Source organism: Cherax quadricarinatus, chromosome 8, assembly GCF_038502225.1.
Source record: "Cherax quadricarinatus isolate ZL_2023a chromosome 8, ASM3850222v1, whole genome shotgun sequence".
Lineage (NCBI taxonomy): Eukaryota > Metazoa > Arthropoda > Malacostraca > Decapoda > Parastacidae > Cherax > Cherax quadricarinatus.
In genome coordinates this window covers 61,750,332-61,777,887 of record NC_091299.1, presented here as the reverse complement: position 1 = coordinate 61,777,887, position 27,556 = coordinate 61,750,332, and the positions used below count along the sequence as shown (strand labels likewise).

Genomic DNA, 27,556 nt, shown 5'->3' with positions numbered 1-27,556 from the left:
CACACAGGTAGACATAAAGACAGACACACAAGTAGACAGACACAGGTAGACAGACACACAAGTAGACAGACACAGGTAGACAGACACACAGGTAGACAGAAAGGCAGACACACAGGTAGAAAGACACATAGGTAGATAAAGACAGACACACAGGTTAACAGACAGATAAACAGACACACAGAGATACAGACATATACAGGCAGACAGATACAGACAGGTTTATGTGCAACAGTGAAAACAAATAGAGAGTTTGAGAGTAAGAGCCTTTCTTGCCACAATCTCCAGTGCAAGATTCAAACTTCATCTTAGGGATCATGGTGAAATTTACTGTCCAGTTAGTACAGTTCATACAGCATGAGGCTGCTGATAGGGCAGGGTTACTCAAACTGATGCTGCCTGCATGACGCATTGCCGCTGTGAGTATTGTCAAATATTGTACAGCAGTGTGCATCAGCCGGCCCAGCCCAACTGCCAGATGCACGGTCGTAAGTCGAGCGGACATATGTCGAGCAGGTCGTAAGTTGGATGGTAGGTGTAATTGTTTGAGTTTTGAGGTACCACTGTACTGGGTACTGTTATGAGCCTGGCCCATGGCTGGGCTCCGAGAATAGTTAAACTCTTGAAACTCATCAAAGGTATAATGTAAAGGTTATAACTGGAGTGATGGTTGAGAGTGTGTTGGGAGGGAGGGGAGTAAGTCAGAGAGGGAGGGAACAAGGAAGAGGTATTGTGGGGAAAGGAGGGAGAGGGAGATAGGAAGAGGGAAGAAAATGAGAGGGAGAAAAGGGGAGATAAGGAGTGGGGAAAGGGAGAGGCACAGAGGGAAGGAAACAAGAAAGGACAAACAGCCAAGATTCAGAGAGGCTGGGGAAAATGTGTAACATTTTTCAGATTATTCTCAAATATATTTTACTTTTTATTTTACTTGGTACTTCATACAGGTCTTATTATTTGGTGTTCCCTCAAATATGCCGAAGGATGAACGTGGCTCTAGTGCCGATGCAGCCAACACACCAGTCATTGTAGCAGTGAAGCTCCTACGGCAAGCATTCCCTGATCTCCTTGTGGCATGTGATGTAAGTTGTCCTGGGTTTTTGTAATAATCATTTTGCAACTAATTACTATGTTTGTGTCTGTTAGAAGTGTGTGAAAAGCAAGTTCTCAAAAGTAATCCATCTTCGTGTTGGCATCATGACATTATGAAGTTTTCATTTGTTGTCATAGAATTAGTAGGTTAAGAATGACCTGTATTAGCTCCCCATTCAGGTTCAAATTTAATTAAAATTCTGTCAACATTTAAAGCTGTTAATTTTAATCCTTTTACTGTCCAGACCCCCCAAATTAACCCTTTCAGTGGCCGTCACATAAAACTACGTCCATGAGACCAGAATCCCCCACTTAGTTCTATGTCATAAGCTCAGCTCACTCATATAAGCTGTGAGTGGTAAATTTTTGCCTAGATCTGATAGAATTGAGCTGTGCAGTGAGTGTGCACAAGAAAATCTTGCCCTTTGCAGTGCATGATGGGAAAGCAAAATTCTGACCATTTGAATGGTTTAAAATAGTGACGTTGCTGTGTTTTCTTGGATTTATTGGCAGTTATTTGGTATTATTTCATAGAACTGAAGATGTACTACTGAAATAGAGATTATATTGGTTGGTTCTGGAAATGGAAATAGCTTGAAACTGAGCTCAGAGTAGTGAGAATAAAACCATAAAAAACATCCAAGAAAACACCTCAAAATTGCTATTTTAAACCATGCGTGTGGTCACAGTTTTGCTTTTCCCATCATGCACCAATTGAGGTAATATTTTTTTTATACTGCATACTCACCGCACAGATCTATTCTCTTAGATCTAGACCAAAATTTATTGCTTACAGCTTATCTGAGTAAGCTGAGCTCATGACATGGAAGTAGATGAGGGATCCTGGCCTCACTGACATAGTTCTGTGTGATGGCCACTAAGAGGATTAACATTGACACTTTGAGAGCTAATACGTAGTGTGTTAGTGTGCAAGCTGCTGCTCTTGTTGTATTATCACTATCAATTGTATTTTGATAGGTGGTGTGCTAATTACCTACTGACTCTGGCTTCAGTTTGGCAAAAGTGCTGTGGTTTAACAAACTTCTTACTATCTCATCCATTATATAGAAATTTGAGAGCTCACAATATTCCTGGAACCAAAGCCAGAGTTAGCAGCTTTCCCTACATCTTCAGACACAGCCTCCCAAAACATTTTATTGTATTTTTACTTTATTTTTCTTGGTTATTACTTTTTCAAATGCATTCGTCTTTAGTATATATTTGGTCTAGATTTGGTGAGTTCTTGTATATTTATTGCAGTTGGTAAGGAAAAGGGATTTTTATTTTTACAATGTTGACGTGTACAGTACGTAGTGTGTGTCAGCTGATCAGCCTACATTCAACTTGTATTAATTTTATTTATTTTTATTATCACACCGGCCGATTCCCACCAAGGCAGGGTGGCCCGAAAAAGAAAAACTTTCACCATCATTCACTCCATCACTGTCTTGCCAGAAGGGTGCTTTACACTACAGTTTTTAAACTGCAACATTAACACCCCTCCTTCAGAGTGCAGGCACTGTACTTCCCATCTCCAGGACTCAAGTCCGGCCTGCCGGTTTCCCTGAATCCCTTCATAAATGTTACTTTGCTCACACTCCAACAGCACGTCAAGTATTAAAAACCATTTGTCTCCATTCACTCCTATCAAACACGCTCACGCATGCCTGCTGGAAGTCCAAGCCCCTCGCACACAAAACCTCCTTTACCCCCTCCCTCCAACCCTTCCTAGGCCGACCCCTACCCCGCCTTCCTTCCACTACAGACTGATACACTCTTGAAGTCATTCTGTTTCGCTCCATTCTCTCTACATGTCCGAACCACCTCAACAACCCTTCCTCAGCCCTCTGGACAACAGTTTTGGTAATCCCGCACCTCCTCCTAACTTCCAAACTACGAATTCTCTGCATTATATTCACACCACACATTGCCCTCAGACATGACATCTCCACTGCCTCCAGCCTTCTCCTCGCTGCAACATTCATCACCCACGCTTCACACCCATATAAGAGCGTTGGTAAAACTATACTCTCATACATTCCCCTCTTTGCCTCCAAGGACAAAGTTCTTTGTCTCCACAGACTCCTAAGTGCACCACTCACTCTTTTTCCCTCATCAATTCTATGATTCACCTCATCTTTCATAGACCCATCCGCTGACACGTCCACTCCCAAATATCTGAATACGTTCACCTCCTTGTATTAATGTTGGTAGAATTACCGACAATGTTAGGTAAAAGGACACAATTGTAACTAATGTGACATTTTATTGTGGCAACGTTTTGCTCACCTGGGGCTTTGTAACTGCTTGACAATAAAATGTCATATTAGTTGCAGCTGTGTCCTTTTATGCTCAGCTTGGCCCAGTAGGTCATGTTAACCCCACACTTTTGAGTAAGGTAAATTATACCCAAGTAATTTTTACCTAGTTCACTAGTTGAAAAAGTTCATTGGCAAATCTAGTGGCATTTGGTACATAACATTACCTTCCCCCTTTGTTCTTCACTTTATGTATTGCTATTTCTCATAAACCATTTTTCAGGAATGTATCGTGTAAGTTATGAGAGGGTTTACTGTATACGTTATCTGTCTGGGCATTTCCAGTTTTGACCAAATACTAAATCTCTCATTGATAAAGTAAATACATATATCGTAAATGGGCTTATTGTTTTCTAGTTTAAAATAAAAATTAACCGATATTTTAGGATTCTCAAGCTCATCAGTGAATGCAGGTATATTGTAGGATTCTCATGTTCATCAGTGACGGCAAGAATGGCACACATAAGTACGATAAAGCACCTAAATTACTGGAAACGGTTGAAGTTCCTCGACTTGTATTCCCTGGAATGCAAGCAAGAAAGATACATGATTATATACACTTGGAAAATCGCAGAAGGATTAGTACCAAATTTTCACACGAAAATCACTCCCTATGAAAGCAAAAGACTCAGCAGGTGATGCAACATCCTCCAATGAAAAGCAGGGGTGCCACTTGCACGATGAAGAGACAACACAGTTAGTGTCAAGTGCCCAAGACTGTTCAACTACCTCCCAGCATACATAAGGGGGATTGCTAATAGACACCTGGCTGTCTTCAAGAAGGCTCTGGACAGGCACCTAAAGTCAGTACCTGACCAGCCAGGCTGTGGTTCGTACGTTGGTTTACGTGCGGCCACCATGAGGCCTGGTCACAGACTGGGCCACAGGGGCATTGACCCCCAAAGTCCCCAAAGTCCTCTCCAGGTACACTCCAGGTATATTTAGTTGATGCAGTTTGATAATGCCAAAATAGAAAAAAAAATCTGAATTCAGCCTGACTAGTTACTTTTCATATTATGTTGGTAAAAAGGGGTTAAAAAGAGATAATAAATTAATTGAAAAATGGTACATATATTTGAAAGAGTTAAAATTTGAAAGGTCTCTGTGGGCTGCAGTATGTTAGTAAAGAAATAATGTTAATGGGAAATTTGCATGCCTGGTCTGAGACTGGCTTAAGGAGCTGATTATACACTTTAACATATATAACTGTGTCCTAAGATATATTAATAAAGAAATGATATTACTAATGGTATTGGTTTGATAGGTGTGTTTGTGTGCTTACACTACTCATGGTCACTGTGGTATCCTGAAAGAAGATGGAACAATTGATAACACCCTCAGCATCAAGCGCTTGGCTGAACAAGCTACTGCTTATGCTAAAGCAGGTGAGAAATATGTTTGATCCATTTCTTCAATATCTTATTAATCTCAGGTTCTCAGCATTCCTGTAGATGGTTTTATGTAGACTTTTTCCCTAACATTTGAAAGTACCTTCAGGTGTTGAAAATGTGAAATACTGGAAACAGTTGTTAGAGCATCATATGTATGATAAACATTTCCACTTGTTTGTATTAGGAAACTAATGTTTGTAAAAGTTTGTGAGTCCTCTTTCAGCAAGCACACATTAGAAAACAGGAGGAAAATAAAACTGAAAAAAAATATTAGTGTAAGTTTTTTAATCATATTTGCCATCTCTCACTGAAAAAATATTTTCACCATCGTTTAGGTGATTCTCCAAACTGCGACATCCTCACCCTCCTTCAGGGTGAAGGTTCTGTTGTTCCCATCTCCAGTACTTATGTCCGACTAACCAATTTTCCTTTGACTGTTGCATCCCCAAATCCTGAGGTGTCTCCTGGTGTCACAAAATATTTGAAAAACAAATTATTTTTTCTTATGAAATGATAGAGAATCTTTTCCCAATGGTAATGACACCAAAAGTATGAAATTTGGTGGAAAACTTATGGAATTATGCTCTCGTGAAGTTAGTGACCTCGGCAATATTTACGAATCAGTGATTTCGCCCACTTTGAGCCCTAGTTTTGACTAATTCCATTGTTCCTGTCGACCAAACTCATAGCTATTTCTTTAGAACTCCATTTGTTTTATCGATTAAGTACAAGAAACTGCCCATTTACTGATTTCAACTACCCAATAAAGTGGTCAGAAATTGGCAGTTTGGCTAATTTCACGCAAATTAACCCTTTGACTGTTTTGCTCGTATATATATGTCTTACGAGCCAGTGTTTCAGACGTATATATACTCAATAATTCTAGCCGCTTCAAATCAAGCAGGCAAAAGCTGGTAGGCCCACATGTGAGAGAATGGGTCTGTGTGGTCAGTGTGCACCACATAAAAAAAATCCTGCAGCACACAGTGCATAATGAGGAAAAAAAAAAAAGACTTTTTTTGGATTAAAACGCCGACTTTGAGGTGTATTTTCGTGTAGTAATTATCGTTGTAGTCTCGTTTTCATGATCTCACGTGATAAAATGGAAAACATATTGCAGAAATAGGGATGATTTTGATTAGTTTCACGATGAAAATGACCTTGAAATTGAGCTCAGAGTAGCGGAAATGTTCAATTTTTACCAATGTTCAAGAGTAAGCAGATCACACCACACGTCCAATACACGTCAACTGGGGAGTCTAATATTCTTTCTCTAGTGCACTGATATTATTTATACCATTTTTACAATAATGCAGTAGTCTGCATAACAGGAAATCTATTTTTTGTATGAATAAAACATCAAAATAGAAAGCAATAGTAATATAAGAGGGGCCTGGAAACATGACTAATGAACAGAGGATATGTTATTTTAGTGCCAAGAATGTCTACATTGTTTATTCTGGACCCTATTTTGAAATTGGCGTATTTTTTAATTTGCGTGAAAGTGGCCAAATTGCCAATTTCTGACCACCTTATTGGGTAGTTCAAATTGGTAAATGGGTGGTTTCTTGTACTCAATTGATAGAAAAAGTGGGGTTCTAAAGAAATAGCTATGAGTTTGGTCAACTGGAATAACGGAATTGGCCAAAAACAGGACTCAAAGTCGGCGAAATCGCCGCTGTGTATATGTCACCGAGACCGCTAACTTCGCGGGAGCGTAACTCCATGAGTTTTTGACCAAATTTCATACTTTTGGTGTCACTACCATCGGGAAAAGATTCTCTATCATTTCATAAGATTTTTTTTTTTTTTTTTTTTCCAAAAATTTTTTGACATAGAATGACAGTTTTAGAAAGGGGCTTGCGATAGTCAGAGGGTTTAAATCACTAAGAGTCTCTCTACTCTTGCTGCCATATTAATAATAATCATCTTTGGGTGCATTAAATGTTGTATATTATGTTAAAATGGGCATTTCTATTAATCCATCTATGATATTTTTTTCAAAATTATATAATAAACACACTATGTAACATATAAACATGATAAATACACCCCACAGTAGAATAAATTAACATAAATAAGAGATGTGTTAGCCAGGCGACTTGTAGGAGTGACAGCAAGAATAACATTTTCTCAAGTCCAACATCAGAGAAAATGTATACACTATAATATTACTGTGGGTAACTAGAAAATTATTCCTTTCATATGCCTTCACTTAGAGCATCATTTAGTCTATAAATGGTGTTACATGAGAATGGGAGTGTTCCTCTTAAATTATTCTACTGTATCAATGTGGAGTACAATGCCTGCACTTTAAAGGAGGGGTTTGGGATATTGGCAGTTTGGAGGGATATATTGTGTATCTTTATACGTACAGGTCTCCCTCAACATTCGCGAGGGTTAGGGGATCAAGAGCCTCGCGAATGTTGAAAAACCGTGAATGTTTGGTGCCCCAATATATTGCAGGGAAATATAATACAACAGCAAAGCAAAGAACAGCAAAGAACTACAGACCAATAGCACTAACATCCCATATCATAAAAATCTTTGAAAGGGTCCTAAGAAGCAAGATCACCACCCATCTAGAAACCCATCAGTTACACAACCCAGGGCAACATGGGTTTAGAACAGGTCGCTCCTGTCTGTCTCAACTATTGGATCACTACGACAAGGTCCTAAATGCACTAGAAGACAAAAAGAATGCAGATGTAATATATACAGACTTTGCAAAAGCCTTCGACAAGTGTGACCATGGCGTAATAGCGCACAAAATGCGTGCTAAAGGAATAACAGGAAAAGTCAGTCGATGGATCTATAATTTCCTCACTAACAGAACACAGAGAGTAGTCGTCAACAGAGTAAAGTCCGAGGCAGCTACGGTGAAAAGCTCTGTTCCACAAGGCACAGTACTCGCTCCCATCTTGTTCCTCATCCTCATATCCGACATAGACAAGGATGTCAGCCACAGCACCGTGTCTTCCTTTGCAGATGACACCTGAATCTGCATGACAGTGTCTTCCATTGCAGACACTGCAAGGCTCCAGGCGGACATCAACCAAATCTTTCAGTGGGCTGCAGAAAACAATATGAAGTTCAACGATGAGAAATTTCAATTACTCAGATATGGTAAACATGAGGAAATTAAATCTTCATCAGAGTACAAAACAAATTCTGGCCACAAAATAGAGCGAAACACCAACGTCAAAGACCTGGGAGTGATCATGTCGGAGGATCTCACCTTCAAGGACCATAACATTGTATCAATCACATCTGCTAGAAAAATGACAGGATGGATAATGAGAACCTTCAAAACTGGGGAGGCCAAGCCCATGATGACACTCTTCAGGTCACTTGTTCTATCTAGGCTGGAATATTGCTGCACACTAACAGCACCTTTCAAGGCAGGTGAATTTGCCGACCTAGAAAATGTACAGAGAACTTTCACGGTGCGCATAACGGAGATAAAACACCTCAATTACTGGGAGCGCTTGAGGTTCCTAAACCTGTATTCCCTGGAACGCAGGAGGGAGAGATACATGATTATATACACCTGGAAAATCCTAGAGGGACTAGTACCGAACTTGCACACGAAAATCACTCACTACGAAAGCAAAAGACTTGGCAGACGATGCACCATCCCCCCAATGAAAAGCAGGGGTGTCACTAGCACGTTAAGAGACCATACAATAAGTGTCAGGAGCCCGAGACTGTTCAACTGCCTCCCAGCACACATAAGGGGGATTACCAACAGACCCCTGGCAGTCTTCAAGCTGGCACTGGACAAGCACCTAAAGTCAGTTCCTGATCAGCTGGGCTGTGGCTCGTACATTGGTTTGCGTGCAGCCAGCAGCAACAGCCTGGTTGATCAGGCTCTGATCCACCAGGAGGCCTGGTCACAGACCGGGCCGCGGGGGCGTTGACCCCCGGAACTCTCTCCAGGTAAACTCCAGGTAAACTGCTTCCTTAACTTGTTGAACCATGAACAATCATAAAATACATGAAAACGTCGTAAATTGTACTAAGTATATACATGTTATGCTTTAATAACATGTATTTTATTAAATACCAGACTCCACCAATGCCTCCACCACTTCCTCAACCACTGAGAGTCCCTACTACCCTCCCTCCGACCCCCGCAACTGGCAGCCAGCCTTCCCACCACTCGGTGTGAGTGTTTTGTTTGTTCATTATTTGCTATTAAACTACAGTATAAATAATGTAAACCCATTCATGACTACATATTGGAATGACTATTCGGACAGGTATTGGACGGTGACATCATGTGTTTACTCTTGAACACAGCAAAGAATCAAACATTTCTGCTACTGCTAATAATAACAATAGTAGTAATAATAATAATAATAATAATAATAATAATAATAATAATAATAATAATAATAATAATACGATATTGGCAGTTTGGAGGGATATGTTGTGTATCTTTATATGTGTATGCTTCTAGACTGTTGTATTCTGAGCACCTCTGCAAAAACAGTGATAGTGTGCGAGTGTGGTGAAAGTGTTGAATGATGATGAAAGTATTTTCTTTTTGGGGATTTTCTTTCTTTTTTGGGTAACCCTGCCTCGGTGGGAGACGGCCGACTTGTTGAAAAAAAAAAAAAAAAAATACGATATAATTGAAGAAGGAAATTGTACACAAATATGAGGGAGTAGTTGACACATCGTCAGTGTGGCTTTGTTTATGCTTGAGTGAACATTAGTCTCCCTGCTCTTCCAAACATTTCACAATAATTCAGCGGTTGAGGCAGTGGTATTTAATAACATATATGTTATAAATAATATTAGTACATATTATTAATAACATGTATTATTATTATTAATAACATGTATGTTATTAAATACCACTGCCTCAATCGCTGCCTCAACAGCTGCCTCAATCGCTGCCTCAACAGCTGCCTCACCCACTGCCTCAATCGCTGCCTCAACAGCTGCCTCACCCACTGCCTCAATCCCTGCCTCAACAGCTGCCTCAATCGCTGCCTCAACAGCTGCCTCACCCACTGCCTCAATCACTGCCTCAACAGCTGCCTCAATCGCTGCCTCAACAGCTGCCTCAATTGCTGCCTCAATCGCTGCCTCAACAGCTGCCTCACCCACTGCCTCAATCGCTGCCTCAATCGCTGCCTCAATCGCTGCCTCAACAGCTGCCTCACCCACTGCCTCAATCGCTGCCTCACCCACTGACACAATAGCTGCCTCAACAGCTGCCTCAACAGCTGTCTCAACAGCTGCCTCAACAGCTGTCTCAATCGCTGCCTCAATCGCTGCCTCAACAGCTGCCTCACCCACTGCCTCAATCGCTGCCTCAATCACTGCCTCAACAGCTGCCTCAACAGCTGCCTCAACAGCTGCCTCAACAGCTGCCTCGACAGCTGCCTCACCCACTGCCTCACCCACTGCCTCAATTGCTGCCTCAATCGCTGCCTCAACCACTGCCTCAACCACTCCAGTCGCACTCAATCTACAAGCACCAAACACAATGAATTATTGTGAAATGTTTGGAAGAGCAGGGAGACTAATGTTCACTCCAGCATAAACAAAGCCACACTGAAGATGTGTCAACCACTCCCTCGTATTTTTGTACAACTTCCTTCTTCAATTATATCGTATTTATTATTATTATTATTATTATTATTATTATTATTATTACTATTGTTATTATTAGCAGTAGCAGAAATGTTTGATTCTTTGCTGTGTTCAAGAGTAAACACATGATGTCACCGTCCAATACCTGTCTGAATAGCCATTCCAATATGCAGTCATGAATGGGTTTACATTATTTATACTGTAGTTTAATAGCAAATAATGAACAAACAAAACGCTCACCACACCGAGTGGTGGGAGGGCTGGCTGCCAGTTGCGGGGGTCGGAGGGAGGGTAGTAGGGACTCGCAGGTGGCGGGAAACTTGAATATGATTTGGCGGCTGGGAATTTGGTGGCTGTGAATTTGGCGGTTGGGAATTCGCGAATGTGTGAAGCCCGCGATAGCTGAAAACGTGAATGTTGAGGGAGACCTGTATATGCTTCTAAGCTGTTGTATTCTGAGCACCTCTGCAAAAGCAGTGATAATGTGTGAGTGTGGTGAAAGTGTTGAATGATGATGAAAGTATTTTCTTTTTGGGGATTTTCTTTCTTTCTTGGGTCACCCTGCCTCGGTGGGAGACGGCTGACTTGTTGAAAAAAAAAAAAATCAATGTGGAGACAACTTGTACACAATGTAAAGTGTTTGTACTATGATATAAGGTTCACAGACACGGGAATGAACGTGTATCATCCAAAACCTGATGCGTCTGTTTGTTTACATTACATGTGGGTGGGGTGGGGTGGGCTGCCCTGGCTGGCTACCATACTTCCCACACCTGACTTCCTACAAATAAATATGACTCACCTCTCACCATACATGAAGACTACAAATATTTTAAGGTAATTAATGAATGTACTGTATATGTATTTTATTGCTCTGGGGCACTTTAAATGTTGTAGTATATTACGTGTGGGTGGGGTGGGGTGAGCTGATCTGGCTCATGGTATGGTAGCCAGTCAGGGCAACCCACCCCACCCCACCCACACGTAATGTACTACATTTAATTAAGTCTCCCCAGAGAGATAAAATATATATACAGTACATTCAGTAATTATCTTAAAATATTTGTAGTCTTAATGTAGGGTGAGAGGTGAGTTTTATTTGTAGGAAGACAGGTTTGGGAAGTATGGGCAGCCAGCCAGGGAAGCTCTCCTCACCCCACCCACACGTGACGAACGCGTCTGGTTTTCGTCACTTTACATTGTGTACAAGTTGTCTCCACATTGATAAAGAGAAACACACCCATTCTCATCTAACATTATTTTTAGAAGAAATGACGCCTTGATGAAGGCGTACTTAGGTACAGGTACACATACGTGTAATTATCATTTATAATAATAATGTACGTATGTAGTCTGCCTGGGTGCGGGAGGGAAGAGGAGCGATTGGTGGAATGATGATGTAAAGAGAGTAGTAAGGGAGAAAAAGTTAGCATATGAGAAGTTTTTACAAAGCAGAAGTGATGCAAGGAGGGAAGAGTATATGGAGAAAAAGAGAGAGGTTAAGAGAGTGGTGAAGCAATGTAAAAAGAGAGCAAATGAGAGAGTGGGTGAGATGTTATCAACAAATTTTGTTGAAAATAAGAAAAAGTTTTGGAGTGAGATTAACAAGTTAAGGAAACCTAGAGAACAAATGGATTTATCAGTTAAAAATAGGACAGGAGAGTTATTAAATGGAGAGTTAGAGGCATTGGGAAGATGGAGGGAATATTTTGAGGAATTGTTAAATGTTGATGAAGATAGGGAAGCTGTGATTTCATGTATAGGGCAAGGAGGAATAACATCTTGTAGGAGTGAGGAAGAGTCAGTTGTGAGTGTGGGGGAAGTTCGTGAGGCGGTAGGTAAAATGAAAGGGGGTAAGGCAGCCGGGATTTTTTTTTTTTTATTATCACACTGGCCGATTCCCACCAAGGCAGGGTGGCCCGAAAAAGAAAAACTTTCACCATCATTCACTCCATCACTGTCTTGTAAGAAGGGTGCTTTACACTACAGTTTTTAAACTGCAACATTAACACCCCTCCTTCAGAGTGCAGGCACTGTACTTCCCATCTCCAGGACTCAAGTCCGGCCTGCCGGTTTCCCTGAACCCCTTCATAAATGTTACTTTGCTCACACTCCAACAGCACATCAAGTATTAAAAACCATTTGTCTCCATTCACTCCTATCAAACACGCTCACGCATGCCTGCTGGAAGTCCAAGCCCCTCGCACACAAAACCTCCTTTACCCCCTCCCTCCAACCTTTCCTAGGCCGACCCCTACCCCTCCTTCCTTCCACTACAGACTGATACACTCTTGAAGTTATTCTGTTTCGCTCCATTCTCTCCACATGTCCGAACCACCTCAACAACCCTTCTTCAGCCCTCTGGACAACAGTTTTGGTAATCCCGCACCTCCTCCTAACTTCCAATCTACGAATTCTCTGCATTATATTAACACCACACATTGCTCTCAGACATGACATCTCCACTGCCTCCAGCCTTCTCCTCGCTGCAACATTCATCACCCATGCTTCACACCCATATAAGAGCGTTGGTAAAACTATACTCTCATACATTCCCCTCTTTGCCTCCAAGGACAAAGTTCTTTGTCTCCAGAGACTCCTAAGTGCACCACTCACCCTTTTCCCCTCATCAATTCTATGATTCACCTCATCTTTCATAGACCCATCCGCTGACACGTCCACTCCCAAATATCTGAATACATTCACCTCCTCCATACTCTCTCCCTCCAATCTGATATCCAATCTTTCATCACCTAATCTTTTTGTTATCCTCATAACCTTACTCTTTCCTGTATTCACTTTCAATTTTCTTCTTTTGCACACCCTACCAAATTCATCCACCAATCTCTGCAACTTCTCTTCAGAATCTCCCAAGAGCACAGTGTCATCAGCAAAGAGCAACTGTGACAACTCCCACTTTATGTGTGATTCTTTATCTTTTAACTCCACGCCTCTTGCCAAGACCCTCGCATTTACTTCTCTTACAACCCCATCTATAAATATATTAAACAACCATGGTGACATCACACATCCTTGTCTAAGGCCTACTTTTACTGGGAAATAATTTCCCTCTTTCCTACATACTCTAACTTGAGCCTCACTATCCTCGTAAAAAACTCTTCACTGCTTTCAGTAACCTACCTCCTACACCATACACCTGCAACATCTGCCACATTGCCCCCCTATCCACCCTGTCATATGCCTTTTCCAAATCCATAAATGCCACAAAGACCTCTTTAGCCTTATCTGAATACTGTTCACTTATATGTTTCACTGTAAACACCTGGTCCACACACCCCCTACCTTTCCTAAAGCCTCCTTGTTCATCTGCTATCCTATTCTCCGTCTTACTCTTAATTCTTTCAATAATAACTACCATACACTTTACCAGGTATACTCAACAGACTTATCCCCCTATAATTTTTGCACTCTCTTTTATCCCCTTTGCCTTTCTACAAAGGAACTATGCATGCTCTCTGCCAATCCCTAGGTACCTTACCCTCTTCCATACATTTATTAAATAATTGCACCAACCACTCCAAAACTATATCCCCACCTGCTTTTAACATTTCTATCTTTATCCCATCAATCCCGGCTGCCTTACCCCCTTTCATTTTACCTACTGCCTCACGAACTTACCCCACACTCACAACTGGCTCTTCCTCACTCCTACATGATGGTGTTCCTCCTTGCCCTATACACAAAATCACAGCTTCCCTATCTTCATCTCTTTAGCCTTATGTAAATACTGTTCACTTATATGTTTCACTGTAAACACCTGGTCCACACACCCCCTACCTTTCCTAAAGCCTCCTTGTTCATCTGCTATCCTATTCTCCGTCTTACTCTTAATTCTTTCAATAATAACTCTACCATACACTTTACCAGGTATACTCAACAGACTTATCCCCCTATAATTTTTGCACTCTCTTTTGTCCCCTTTGCCTTTATACAAAGGAACTATGCATACTCTCTGCCAGTCCCTAGGTACCTTACCCTCTTCCATACATTTATTAAATAATTGCACCAACCACTCCAAAACTATATCCCCACCTGCTTTTAACATTTCTATCTTTATCCCATCAATCCCGGCTGCCTTACCCCCTTTCATTTTACCTACCGCCTCACGAACTTCCCCCACACTCACAACTGGCTCTTCCTCACTCCTACAAGATGTTATTCCTCCTTGCCCTATTCACGAAATCACAGCTTCCCTATCTTAATCAACATTTAACAATTCCTCAAAATATTCCCTCCATCTTCCCAATACCTCTAACTCTCCATTTAATAACTCTCCTTTCCTATTTTTAACTGACAAATCCATTTGTTCTCTAGGCTTCCTTAACTTGTTAATCTCACTCCAAAACTTTTTCTTATTTTCAACAAAATTTGTTGATAACATCTCACCCGCTCTCTCATTTGCTCTCTTTTTACATTGCTTCACCACTCTCTTAACCTCTCTCTTTTTCTCCATATACTCTTCCCTCCTTGCATCACTTCTACTTTGTAAAAACTTCTCATATGCAAACTTTTTCTCCCTTACTACTCTCTTTACATCATCATTCCACCAATCGCTCCTCTTCCCTCCCGCACCCACTTTCCTGTAACCACAAACTTCTGCTGAACACTCTAACATTACATTTTTAAACCTACCCCATACCTCTTCGACCCCATTGCCTATGCTCTCATTAGCCCATCTATCCTCCAATAGCTGTTTATATCTTACCCTAACTGCCTCCTCTTTTAGTTTATAAACCTTCGCCTCTCTCTTACCTGATGCTTCTATTCTCCTTGTATCCCATCTACCTTTTACTCTCAGTGTAGCTACAACTAGAAAGTGATCTGATATATCTGTGGCCCCTCTATAAACATGTACATCCTTAAGTCTACTCAACAGTCTTTTATCTACCAATACATAATCCAACAAACTACTGTCATTTCGGCCTACATCATATCTTGTATACTTATTTATCCTCTTTTTCTTAAAATATGTATTACCTATAACTAAACCCCTTTCTATACAAAGTTCAATCAAAGGGCTCCTATTATCATTTACACCTGGCACCCCAAACTTACCTACCACACCCTCTCTAAAAGTTTCTCTTACTTTAGCATTCAGGTCCCCTACCACAATTACTCTCTCACTTGGTTCAAAGGCTCCTATACATTCACTTAACATCTCCCAAAATCTTTCTCTCTCCTCTACATTCCTCTCTTCTCCAGGTGCATACACGCTTATTATGACCCACTTTTCGCATCCAACCTTTACTTTAATCCACATAATTCTTGAATTTACACATTCATATTCTCTTTTCTCCTTCAATAACTGATCCTTCAACATTACTGCTACCCCTTCCTTTGCTCTGACTCTCTCAGATACTCCAGATTTAATGGGATTGATGGGATAAAGATAGAAATGTTAAAAGCAGGTGGGGATATAGTTTTGGAGTGGTTGGTGCTATTATTTAATAAATGTATGGAAGAGGGTAAGGTACCTATGGATTGGCAGAGAGCATGCATAGTTCCTTTGTATAAAGGCAAAGGGGACAAAAGAGAGTGCAAAAATTATAGGGGGGTAAATCTGTTGAGTATACCTGGTAAAGTGTATGGTAGAGTTGTTATTGAAAAAATTAAGAGTAAGATGGAGAATAGGATAACAGATGAACAAGGAGGCTTCAGCAAAGGTAGGGGGTGTGTGGACCAGGTGTTTACAGTGAAACATATAAGTGAACAGTGTTTAGATAAGGCTAAAGAGGTTTTTGTGGCATTTATGGATTTGGAAAAGGCGTATGACAGGGTGGATAGGGGGGTAATGTGGCAGATGTTGCAGGTGTACACTATAGGAGGTAGGTTACTGAAAGCAGTGAAGAGTTTTTATGAGGATAGTGAGGCTCAAGTTAGAGTATGTAGGAGAGAGGGAGATTATTTCCCAGTAAAAGTAGGCCTTAGACAAGGATGTGTGATGTCACCGTGGTTGTTTAATATATTTATAGATGGAGTTGTAAGAGAAGTAAATGCGAGGATCTTGGCAAGAGGCATGGAGTTAAAAGATAAAGAATCACACATAAAGTGGAAGTTGTCACAGTTGCTCTTTGCTGATGACACTGTGCTCTTGGGAGATTCTGAAGAGAAGTTGCAGAGGTTGGTGGATGAATTTGGTAGGGTATGTAAAAAAAGAAAATTGAAAGTGAATATAGGAAAGAGTAAGGTTATGAGGATAACAAAAAGATTAGGTGATGAAAGATTGAATATCAGATTGCAGGGAGAGAGTATGGAGGAGGTGAATGTATTCAGATATTTGGGAGTGGATGTGTCAGCAGATGGGTCTAGGAAAGATGAGGTGAATCATAGAATTGATGAGGGGAAAAGGGTGAGCGGTGCACTTAGGAGTCTGTGGAGACAAAGAACTTTGTCCTTGGAGGCAAAGAGGGGAATGTGTGAGAGTATAGTTTTACCAACACTCTTATATGGTTGTGAAGCATGGGTGATGAATGTTGCAGCGAGGAGAAGGCTGGAGGCAGTGGAGATGTCATGTCTGAGGGCAATGTGTGGTGTGAATATAATGCAGAGAATTCGTAGTTTGGAAGTTAGGAGGAGGTGCGGGATTGCCAGAACTGTTGTCCAGAGGGCTGAGGAAGGGTTGTTAAGGTGGTTCGGACATGTAGAGAGAATGGAGCAAAACAGAATGACTTCAAGAGTGTATCAGTCTGTAGTGGAAGGAAGGCGGGGTAGGGGTCGGCCTAGGAAAGGTTGGAGGGAGGGGGTAAAGGAGGTTTTGTGTGCGAGGGGCTTGGACTTCCAGCGGGCATGCGTGAGCATGTTTGATAGGAGTGAATGGAGACAAATGGTTTTTAATACTTGACTTGCTTTTGGAGTGTGAGCAAAGCAACATTTATGAAGGGGTTCAGGGAAACCGGCAGGCCGGACTTGAGTCCTGGAGATGGGAAGTACAGTGCCTGCACTCTGAAGGAGGGATGTTAATGTTGCAGTTTAAACTGTAGTGTAAAGCGCCCTTCTGGCAAGACAGTGATGGAGTGAATGATGGTGAAAGTTTTTCTTTTTCGGGCCACCCTGCCTTGGTGGGAATCGGCCAGTGTGCTAATAAAAAAATAAATGAATGTAATGACATATTTTAAATATGATTAAGCGGCTGGTAATTCGCGAATGTTCGAAGCTTGCGAAAGTAGAAAACACGAATGTTGTTAAAGTTAAAAAGAGAAACTTTTGTTTTTCTTTTTCAACCACCCTGCCTTGGTGGGATATGGCTGGTTTGTTGAAAGAAGAAGAAGAAGAATCTTGATACTTGTTTCATGTTTCAGGTGCTCAAATTATAGCCCCCTCTGACATGATGGATGGCAGAGTTGGTGCTATAAAAGCTTCACTTCATGACGCTGGCTTAGCTAATCGGGTCTCAGTGCTCTCCTATGCTGTGAAGTTTGCCTCATCTTTTTATGGTCCATTCAGGGATGCTGCAAAGTCTGCCCCAGCTTTTGGTGATCGGAAATGTTATCAACTGCCCCCAGGATCATCTGGATTAGCAGCTAGAGCAGCAGTGAGTTCTTACTGAAACATTATGATTTTATAGTATTTTTTAATGTACAGTAATATGTGCTCTTTGTTTAGCATTGTTGCAAAGTTATTTTATGGTTGATAAAAGGATTTCATATAGGTAGTAGGTTGGTAGACAGCAACCTCCCAGGGAGGTACTACAGTCCTGCCAAGTGAGTGTAAAACAGAAACCTGTAATTGTTTTACTAACTTTCTTCGCTAAGGCATTTGAGGAAGTAGATTATGGTATTGAATATAATATTGGGTATATGGATTTCAGTAAGACTTTCAATAGAGTTCCACATCAGAGGCTATTGAGGAAACTTAAGGCACATGGAATAAGAGGAAAAACTTTTTCCTGGGTAGAGGTATGGTTGACAAATAGGTAGCAGAGAGTTTGCATAAATGGGGAGAAATCAGAATGGGGGGACATCACAAGCGGTGTTCCACAGAGGTCAGTGTTGGGCTGCTCGTTGTTCACAATCTATATAAATGACACAGATTAGGGATTAAATAGCAACATAAGCAAATTTGCTGATGACACCAAAATAGGCCATCCGGTTCATTCTAATGAGGACATTAGTGCACTCCAGGGCGATTTGAATAGACTGATGCAGTGGTCAAAGAAGTGGCAGATGCAGTTTAATATGGACAAATGCAAAGTTCTAAATGTTGGACAGGAAAATAATCATGCCACATATAAATTAAATGATGTAAATCTTAATCTTACTGATTGCAAAAAGGATACAGGAGTTCTGGTTAGCAGTAATCTGAAACTAAGACAACAGTACATAAGTGTGTGCAGTAAAGCTAACAGAATCCTTGGCATCATATCAAGAAGTATAAATAATAGAAGTCCTCAATTTGTTCTTCAACTCTATATATATTTGGTTAGGCCTCATTTAGATTATGCTGCACAGTTCTGGTCACCATAATACAGAATGGATATAAATGCGCTGCAAAACATACAAAGGAGGATGACAAAGTTTATCCCATGTATCAGAAATCTTCAAAATGAGCATAGACTGAGGGCCCTCAATCTGTACTCTCTAGATAGGCTTAGAATTGGGGGGATATGACTGAGGTGTATAAACGGAAAATAGGATTGAATGAAGGGGGTGTAAATAGCATGCTAAAAATATCTGGCCTAGACAGGACTCACAGCAATGGATTTAAGTTGGAAAAATTCAGATTCAGGAAGGATACAGGAGAGCACTGGTTTGGTAATAGAGTTGTGGATGAGTGGAACAAAATCCCGAGTACTGTCATAGAAGCTAAGAATTTTTTTTTTTTTTTTAACAAGTCGGCCGTCTCCCACCGAGGCAGGGTGACCCAAAAAAGAAAGAAAATCTCCAAAAAGAAAATACTTTCATCATCATTCAACACTTTCACCTCACTCACACATAATCACTGTTTTTGCAGAGGTGCTCAGAACACAACAGTTTAGAAGCATATACGTATGAAGATACACAACATATCCCTCCAAACTGCTAATATCCCGAACCCCTCCTTTAGAGTGCAGGCATTGTACTTCCCATTTCCAGGACTCAAGTCTGGCTATATAAAAATAACCAGTTTCCCTGAATCCCTTCACTAAATACTACCCTGCTCACACTCCAACAGCTCGTCAGGTCCCAAATACCATACGTTTCCATTCAGTTCTATCGAACACGCTCATGCACACCTGCTGGAAGTCCAAGCCCCTCGCCCATGAAATCTCCCTTACCCCTTCCTTCCAACCTTTTCGAGGACGACCCCTACCTCGCCTTCCTTCCCCTACAGATTTATACACTCTCCATGTCATTCTACTTTGATCCATTCTCTCTAAATGACCAAACCACCTCAACAACCCCTCTTCAGCCCTCTGACTAATACTTTTATTAACTCCACACCTTCTCCTAATTTCTACACTCCGAATTTTCTGCATAATATTAGCACCACACATTGCCCTTAGACAGGACATCTCCACTGCCTCTAACCACCTCTTTGCTGCTGCATTCACAACCCAAGCTTCACACCCATATAAGAGTGTTGGTACTACTATACTTTCATACATTCCCTTCTTTGCCTCCATAGATAACGTTTTTTGTCTCCACATATACCTCAATGCACCACTCGCCTTTTTTCCCTCATCAGTTTTATGATTAACCTCATCCTTCATAAATCCATCCGCCGACACGTCAACTCCCAAGTACACCTACCATCTGACTTACGACTGAGTTCGGTTCCGAGAAACCGGTTGTAAGTCGAAATGGTCGTAAGTCAAACTTTACTACTGAATATCAACAAAACATTTTTGTAATGACTTTATTTTATTGTTTTATTTTGGTATTTCATGTTTTACTTTACTTTTTATGCTGTTAGTACTGTATTTTATACTGTAAGGTTTAGGATAAACACTGTGTACAACACAAATAGTTGTTTATTTCCCAGAAATTTGGCATAAAAAACACGATCGTAAGTCGAGTGGTCGTAAGTCGAGCAGGTCATAAGTCGGATGGTAGGTGTATCTGAAAACATTCACTTCTTCCATACTCCTCCTCCCCAATTTGATATCCAATTTTTCTTTATCTAAATCATTTGATACCCTCATCACCTTACTGTTTTCTGTGTTCACTTTCAACTTTCTACCTTTACACACACTCCCAAACTCATCCACTAACTTTTGCAATTTTTCTTTAGAATCTTCCATGAGCACAGTATCATCAGAAAAAAACAAGTGTCAATTCCCATTTTGTATTTGATTCCCCATAATTTAATCCCATCCCTCTCCCGAATGCCCTAGCATTTACTTCTTTTACAACCCCATCTATAAATATATTAAAGAACCATGGTGACATTACACATCCCTGTCTGAGACCTACTTTTACTGGGAAGTATTCTCCCTCTTTTCTACACACCCTAACCTGTGCCTCACTATCCTCATAAAAACTCTTTACAGCATTTAATAACTTTCCACCTATTCCATGTACTTGCAACATCTGCCACATTGCTCCCCTATCCTCTCTATCATATGCCTTTTCTAAATCCATAAATGCAATAAAAACTTCCCTACCTTTATCTAAATACTGTTCACATATATGCTTCAATGTAAACACTTGATCTACACATCCCCTACCCACTCTGAAACCTCCTTGCTCATCTGCAATCCTACATTCTGTCTTACCTCTAATTCTTTCAATTATAACCCTACCATACACTTTTCCTGGTATACTCAGTAAACTTATTCCTCTATAATTTTTACAATTTTTTTTTTGTCCCCCTTCCCTTTATATAAAGGGACTATACATGCTCCTTGCCAATCCCTAGGTACTTTCCCCTCTTTCATACATTTATAGTATTAATGTAGAGTGAGAGGTTAGTAAACAAGATTAAATGAATAAACGAATGACAGTGTAAAAAGTTGGCGAGTAATGTAAACAAACGTTATTGTTGTTGTTGTTGTTGTTATTACCAGCCTGGACACGAATGGTTTTTGTTCACTCTGTCAAGCCGACCAGAAAAACATCTCATATTTTTTAATTTATATGTTTATATGTTATGTAGCATGTTTATTATATACAGGTGTCCCTCAACATTCGCGAGGGTTAGGGGATCAAGAGCCTCGTGAATGTTGAAAAACCGTGAATGTTTGGTGCCCCAATATATTGTAGGGAAATATAATACAATACTGCTTAACTTGTTGAACCATGAACAATCATAAAATACATGAAAACATCGTAAGTTGTACTAAATATATACATGTTATGCTTTAATAACATGTATGTTATTAAATACCACAGACTCCACCACTGCCTCCACCACTTCCTCAACCACTGCGAGTCCCTACTACCCTCCCTCCGACCCCCGCAACTGGCAGCCAGCCCTCCCACCACTCAGTGTGGTGAGTGTTTGTTTGTTCATTATTTGCTATTAAACTACAGTATAAATAATGTAAACACATTCATGACTGCACATTGGAATGGCTATTTGAACAGGTATTGGACGGTGACATCATGTGTTTACTCTTGAACACAGCAAAGAATCAAACATTTCTGCTACTGCTAATAATAATAATAATAATAATAATAATAATAATAATAATAATAATAATAATACGATATAATTGAAGAAGGAAATTGTACAAAAATACGAGGGAGTGGTTGACACATCGTCAGTGTGGCTTTGTTTATGCTGGAGTGAACATTAGTCTCCCTGCTCTTCCAAACATTTCACAATAATTCAGCGGTTGAGGCAGTGGTAGAGGCAGTGATAGAGACAGTGATAGAGGCAGTGATAGAGGCAGTGGGTGAGGCAGTGGTATTTACTAACATATACGTATGTTATAAATAATAATAGTACATGTTAATATCAATAACATTTATAATAATAATAATAAATATTATTCATAATGTACTATTATTATTTATAACATATATGTTAGTAAATATCACTGCCTCTATCACTGCCTCTATCACTGCCTCTACCACTGCCTCTACCACTGCCTCTACCACTGCCTCTATCACCTCTACCACTGCCTCAACCACTCCAGTCACACTCAATCTACAAGCACCAAACAATGAATTATTGTGAAATGTTTGGAAGAGCAGGGAGACTAATGTTCACTCCAGCATAAACAAAGCCACACTGACGATGTGTCAACCACTCCCTCGTATTTTTGTACAATTTCCTTCTTCAATTATATCGTCTTATTATTATTATTATTATTATTATTATTATTATTATTATTATTATTATTACTATTGTTATTATTAGCAGTAGCAGAAATGTTTGATTCTTTGCTGTGTTCAAGAGTAAACACATGATGTCACCGTCCAATACCTGTCCAAATAGCCATTCCAATATGCAGTCATGAATGTGTTTACATTATTTATACTGTAGTTTAATAGCAAATAATGAACAAACAAAACACTCACCACACTGAGTGGTGGGAGGGCTGGCTGCCAGTTGCAGGGGTCGGAGGGAGGGTAGTAGGGACTCGCAGGTGGCGGGAAACTTGAATATGATTTGGCGGCTGGGAATTTGGCGGTTGGGAATTCGCGAATGTGTGAAGCCCGCGAAAGCTGAAAACGTGAATGTTGAGGGAGACTTGTAATTTTGAAAAAGAAATCATGGATGGATTAAGCAAAATGTCTATATCAACGTTTTATACACATTTAATGCGCCTAAGTGATTATTATTGTGTTATCATTATTAATATGGCATCTTCAAGACCAATTACACTCTTAATGAGTGGCTCTGAGACTGACAAGCAGACAGAAAGACAGACAGACACAGGTAGACAGAAAGACACAGGTAGACAGAAAGACACACACAGGTAGACAGAAAGACAGACACACAGGTAGACAGAAAGACAGACAGACACAGGTAGACATAAAGACACAGGTAGACAGAAAGACACACACAGGTAGACAGACACACAGGTAAACAAAGACACACACAGGTAGACATAAAGACAGACACATAAGTAGACAGACACACAGGTAGACAGACACAGGTAGACAAAGACAGACACACAGGTAGACATTAAGACAGACACAGGTAGACAGAAAGACACACAGGTAGACAGACAGATAAACAGACACACAGATATACAGGCAGACAGATACAGACAGGTTTATGTGCAACAGTGAAAACAAATAGAGAGTTCGAGAGTAAGAGCCTTTCTTGCCACAATCTCCAGTGCAATATTCAGACTTCATCTTAGGGGCCATGGTGAAATTTACTGTCCAGTTAGTACAGTTAATACAGTATGATGCTGCTGATAGGGCAGGGTTACTCAGACTGATGCTGCCTGCATGACGCATTGCCGCCGCAAGTACAGTGGACCCCCGGTTAACGATATTTTTTCATTCCAGAAGTATGTTCAGATGCCAGTACTGACCGAATTTCTTCCCATAAGGAATATTGTGAAGTAGATTAGTCCATTTCAGACCCCCAAACATACACGTACAAACGCACTTACATAAATACACTTACATAATTGGTCGCATTGGGAGGTGATCGTTATGCGGGGGTCCACTGTATTGTCAAATATTGTACAGTGGTGTGCATCAGCCGGCCCAGCCCAGCTGCCAGATGCATGGTCGTAAGTTGAGTGGACGTATGTCGGGCAGGTCGTAAGTTGGATGGTAGATGTACCAACCACTCCAACACTATATCCCCCCCTGCTTTTAACATTTCTGTCATGATCCCATCAGTTCCAGCTGCTTTACCACCTTTCATTCTACATAATGCCTCACGCACCTCCCCCACACTCACATCCTGTTCTTCTTCACTCCTAAAAGATTGTATACCTCCCTGGCCAGTGCATGAAATTACCACTTCCCTTTCTTCGTCAACTCTTAAAAGTTCCTCAAAATATTCTCCCCATCTACCCAAAACCTCCATCTCCCCATCTACTAACTCCCCTACTCTGTTTTTAACTGACAAATCCATTCGTTCTCTAGGCTTTCTTAACCCTTTGACTGTTTCGGTCGTACATATACGTCTTACGAGGTACCGTGTTTGACGTATATATATTCATAAATTTTAGCGGCTTCAAATCAAGCAGGAGAAAGCTGGTAGGCCCACATGTGAGAGAATGGGTCTGTGTGGTCAGTGTGCGCCATATAAAAAAAAATCCTGGAGCACGCAGTGCATAATGAGAAAAAAAAAAACTCCGACCGTTTTTTTTAATTAAAATGCCGAATTTGTGATCTATTTTAGTATAGTATTTATGGTTGTATCCTCGTTTTCTTGGTCTCATTTGATAGAATGGAAAACATATTATAGAAATAGAGGTAATTTTGATTGGTTTTACTATAAAAAGAACCTGGAAATGGAGCTCAAAGTAGGGGAAATGCTTGATTTTTGCCGATGTTCAGAAGTAAACAAATGATGTCATTGTCCAATAAATGTCTAACTAGCCATTCTAATATGCAATCATAAATGGGTTGACATTATCTGTACACTTATTACAGTATTGCAGTAGTCTGCATAACAGTAAATCTTCTATTTTTTGTTTGAATAAAAATTCAAAATAGAAAGCAAGAGTAATATCAGAGGGGCCTGGAGATGTGACTGTTAAACAAAGAAAATGTTATTTTAGAGCCAGGAATGTCTGCATTGTTATTCTGGATCTTATTTTGAAATTGTCATATTTTTTAATTTTCATGAAATTGGCGAAATTGCAAATTTCTGACCACGTTATTGGGTAGTTGAAATCCGTAAATGGGCAGTTTCTTGTACTCAGTCGATATAAAAAAAATGGAGTTCTAAAGAAATAGCTATGAGTTTGGTCGACTGGAACTATGGAATTATCCGAAAATAGGGCTCAAAGTGGGCAAAATCGCCGATTTGTAAATATCGCTGAGGTCGCTAACTTCGCGAGAGCGTAATTCCGTCAGTTTTCCATCAAATTTTGTTTTTTTTTTTGGTATCATTACAATCGGGAAAAGATTATCATTTCAAAAGAAAAATTTTTTTTTTTTTTTTGAAACTTTGCGACACCTGGAGACACCTCAGGATTGGGGGTTGCGACATCCAAGGGGTTAACTTGTTTAACTCACTCCAAAAATTTTTCTTATTTTCATTAAAATTTCTTGACAGTGCCTCTCCCATTCTATAATTTGCTCTCCTTTTGCACTCTCTCACCACTCTCTTCACCTTTCTTGTACTCTCCATATACTCTACTCTTCTTATAACACTTCTACTTTGTAAAAACCTCTCATATGCTAACTTTTTCTCTTTTTTCACACCCTTTACTTCATCATTCCACCAATCACTCCTCTTTCCTCCTGCACCCTCCTATAACCACAAACTTCTGCCCGACATTCTAATACGTGTACTGCATTTTTAAAACTATTCCAACCTTCTTCAACCCCCCCACTACTCATGCTTGCACCAGCCCACCTTTCTGCCAATAGTTGCTTATATCTCACCTGAACTTCCTCCTCCCTTAGTTTATACACTTTCACCTCCCTCTTGCTTGTTGTTGCCATTTTCCTCTTTTCCCATCTACCTCTTACTCTAACTGTAGCTACAACTAAATAATGATCCGATATATCAGTTGCCCCTCTATAAACGTGTACATCCTGGAGCATACCCATCAACCTTTTATCCACCAATACATAATCTAACAAACTACTTTCATTACGTGCTATATCATACCTTGTATATTTATTTATCCTCCTCTTCATAATTTTTTTTTTTTTTCAACAAACCTGCCGTATCCCACCAAGGCAGGGCGGCCCAAAAAGAAAAACGAAAGATTCTCTTTTTAAATTTAGTAATTAATACAGAAGAATGGGTTACTAGCCCCTTGCTCCTGGCATTTTAGTCGCCTCTTACAACACGCATAGCTTACGGAGGAAGAATTCTGTTCCACTTCCCCATGGAGATAAGAGGAAATAAACAAGAACAAGAACTAGTGAGAAAATAGAAGAAAACCCAGAGGGGTGTGTGTATATATATATGCTGTAGTGTGACCTAAGTGTAAGTAGAAGTAGCAAGACGTACCTGTAACCTTGCATGTTCATGAGACAGAAAAATGGACACCACTAATCCTACCATCATGTAAAACAATTACAGGCTTTTGTTTTACGCTCACTTTGCAGGACAGTAGTACCTCCCTGGGTGGTTGCTGTCTACCAACCTACTACCTTTATTCATAAAATATGTATTACTTATTACCAAACCTCTTTCTACACATAGCTCAATTAAAGGCTCCCCATTTTCATTTACCCCCGGCACCCCAAATTTACCTACTACTCCCTCCACAACATTTTTGCCCACTTTAGCATTGAAATCCCCAACTACCATTACTCTCACACTTGGTTCAAAACTCCCCATGCATTCACTCAACATTTCCCAAAATCTCTCTCTCTCCTCTACACTTCTCTCTTCTCCAGGTGCATATACGCTTACTATAACCCACTTTTCACATCCAACCTTTATTTTACTCCACATAATCCTTGAATTAATACATTTATAGTCCCTCTTTTCCTGTCATAACTTATCCTTCAACATTATTGCTACTCCTTCTTTAGCTCTAACTCTATTTGAAACCTTTGACCTAATCACATTTATTCCTCTCCACTGAAACTCTCCCACCCCCTTCAGCTTTGTTTCACTGAAAGCCAGTACATCCAGCTTCTTCTCATTCATAACATCCACATTCATCTCTTTCTTATCATTTGCACAACATCCATGCACATTCAGACTTCCCACTTTGACAATTTTCTTCTTCTTATTCTTTTTATTAATTATTACAGGAAAAGGTGTTACTATCTCATTGTTCCTGGCATTTTAGTTGACTTTTACAACACGCATGGCGTATGGAGGAAAGATTCTTATTCCACTTCCCCATGGATATAAAAGGAAAAGTAATAAGACCAAGAACTATTAAGATAAAATCAAAGAAAACTCAGATGAGTGTGTATAAATAAACATGTACATGTATGTGTAGTGTGACCTAAGTGTAAGTAGAAGTAGCAAGACATACCTGAAATCTTGCATGTTTATGAGACAGAAAAAAGGACACCAGCAATCCTACCATCATGTAAAACAATTACAGGCTTTCGTTTCACACTCATTTGGCAGGACGGTAGTACCCCCCTGGGTGGT

The 27,556-nt window shown here is 40.3% G+C and overlaps 1 protein-coding gene across 1 annotated transcript in view; it reads left to right on the top strand.

Moving 5' to 3' along the window:
- Positions 1–27,556, top strand: part of Pbgs (Porphobilinogen synthase) — an 83,785-nt gene that overhangs the window by 22,833 nt on the left and 33,396 nt on the right. Inside the window, exons 4-6 of the mRNA XM_070083068.1 lie at positions 942–1,076; positions 4,669–4,789; positions 17,722–17,954. Of these exons, the coding sequence (XP_069939169.1) occupies positions 942–1,076; positions 4,669–4,789; positions 17,722–17,954 (489 nt within the window). The remainder of the gene's footprint in view (positions 1–941; positions 1,077–4,668; positions 4,790–17,721; positions 17,955–27,556) is intronic.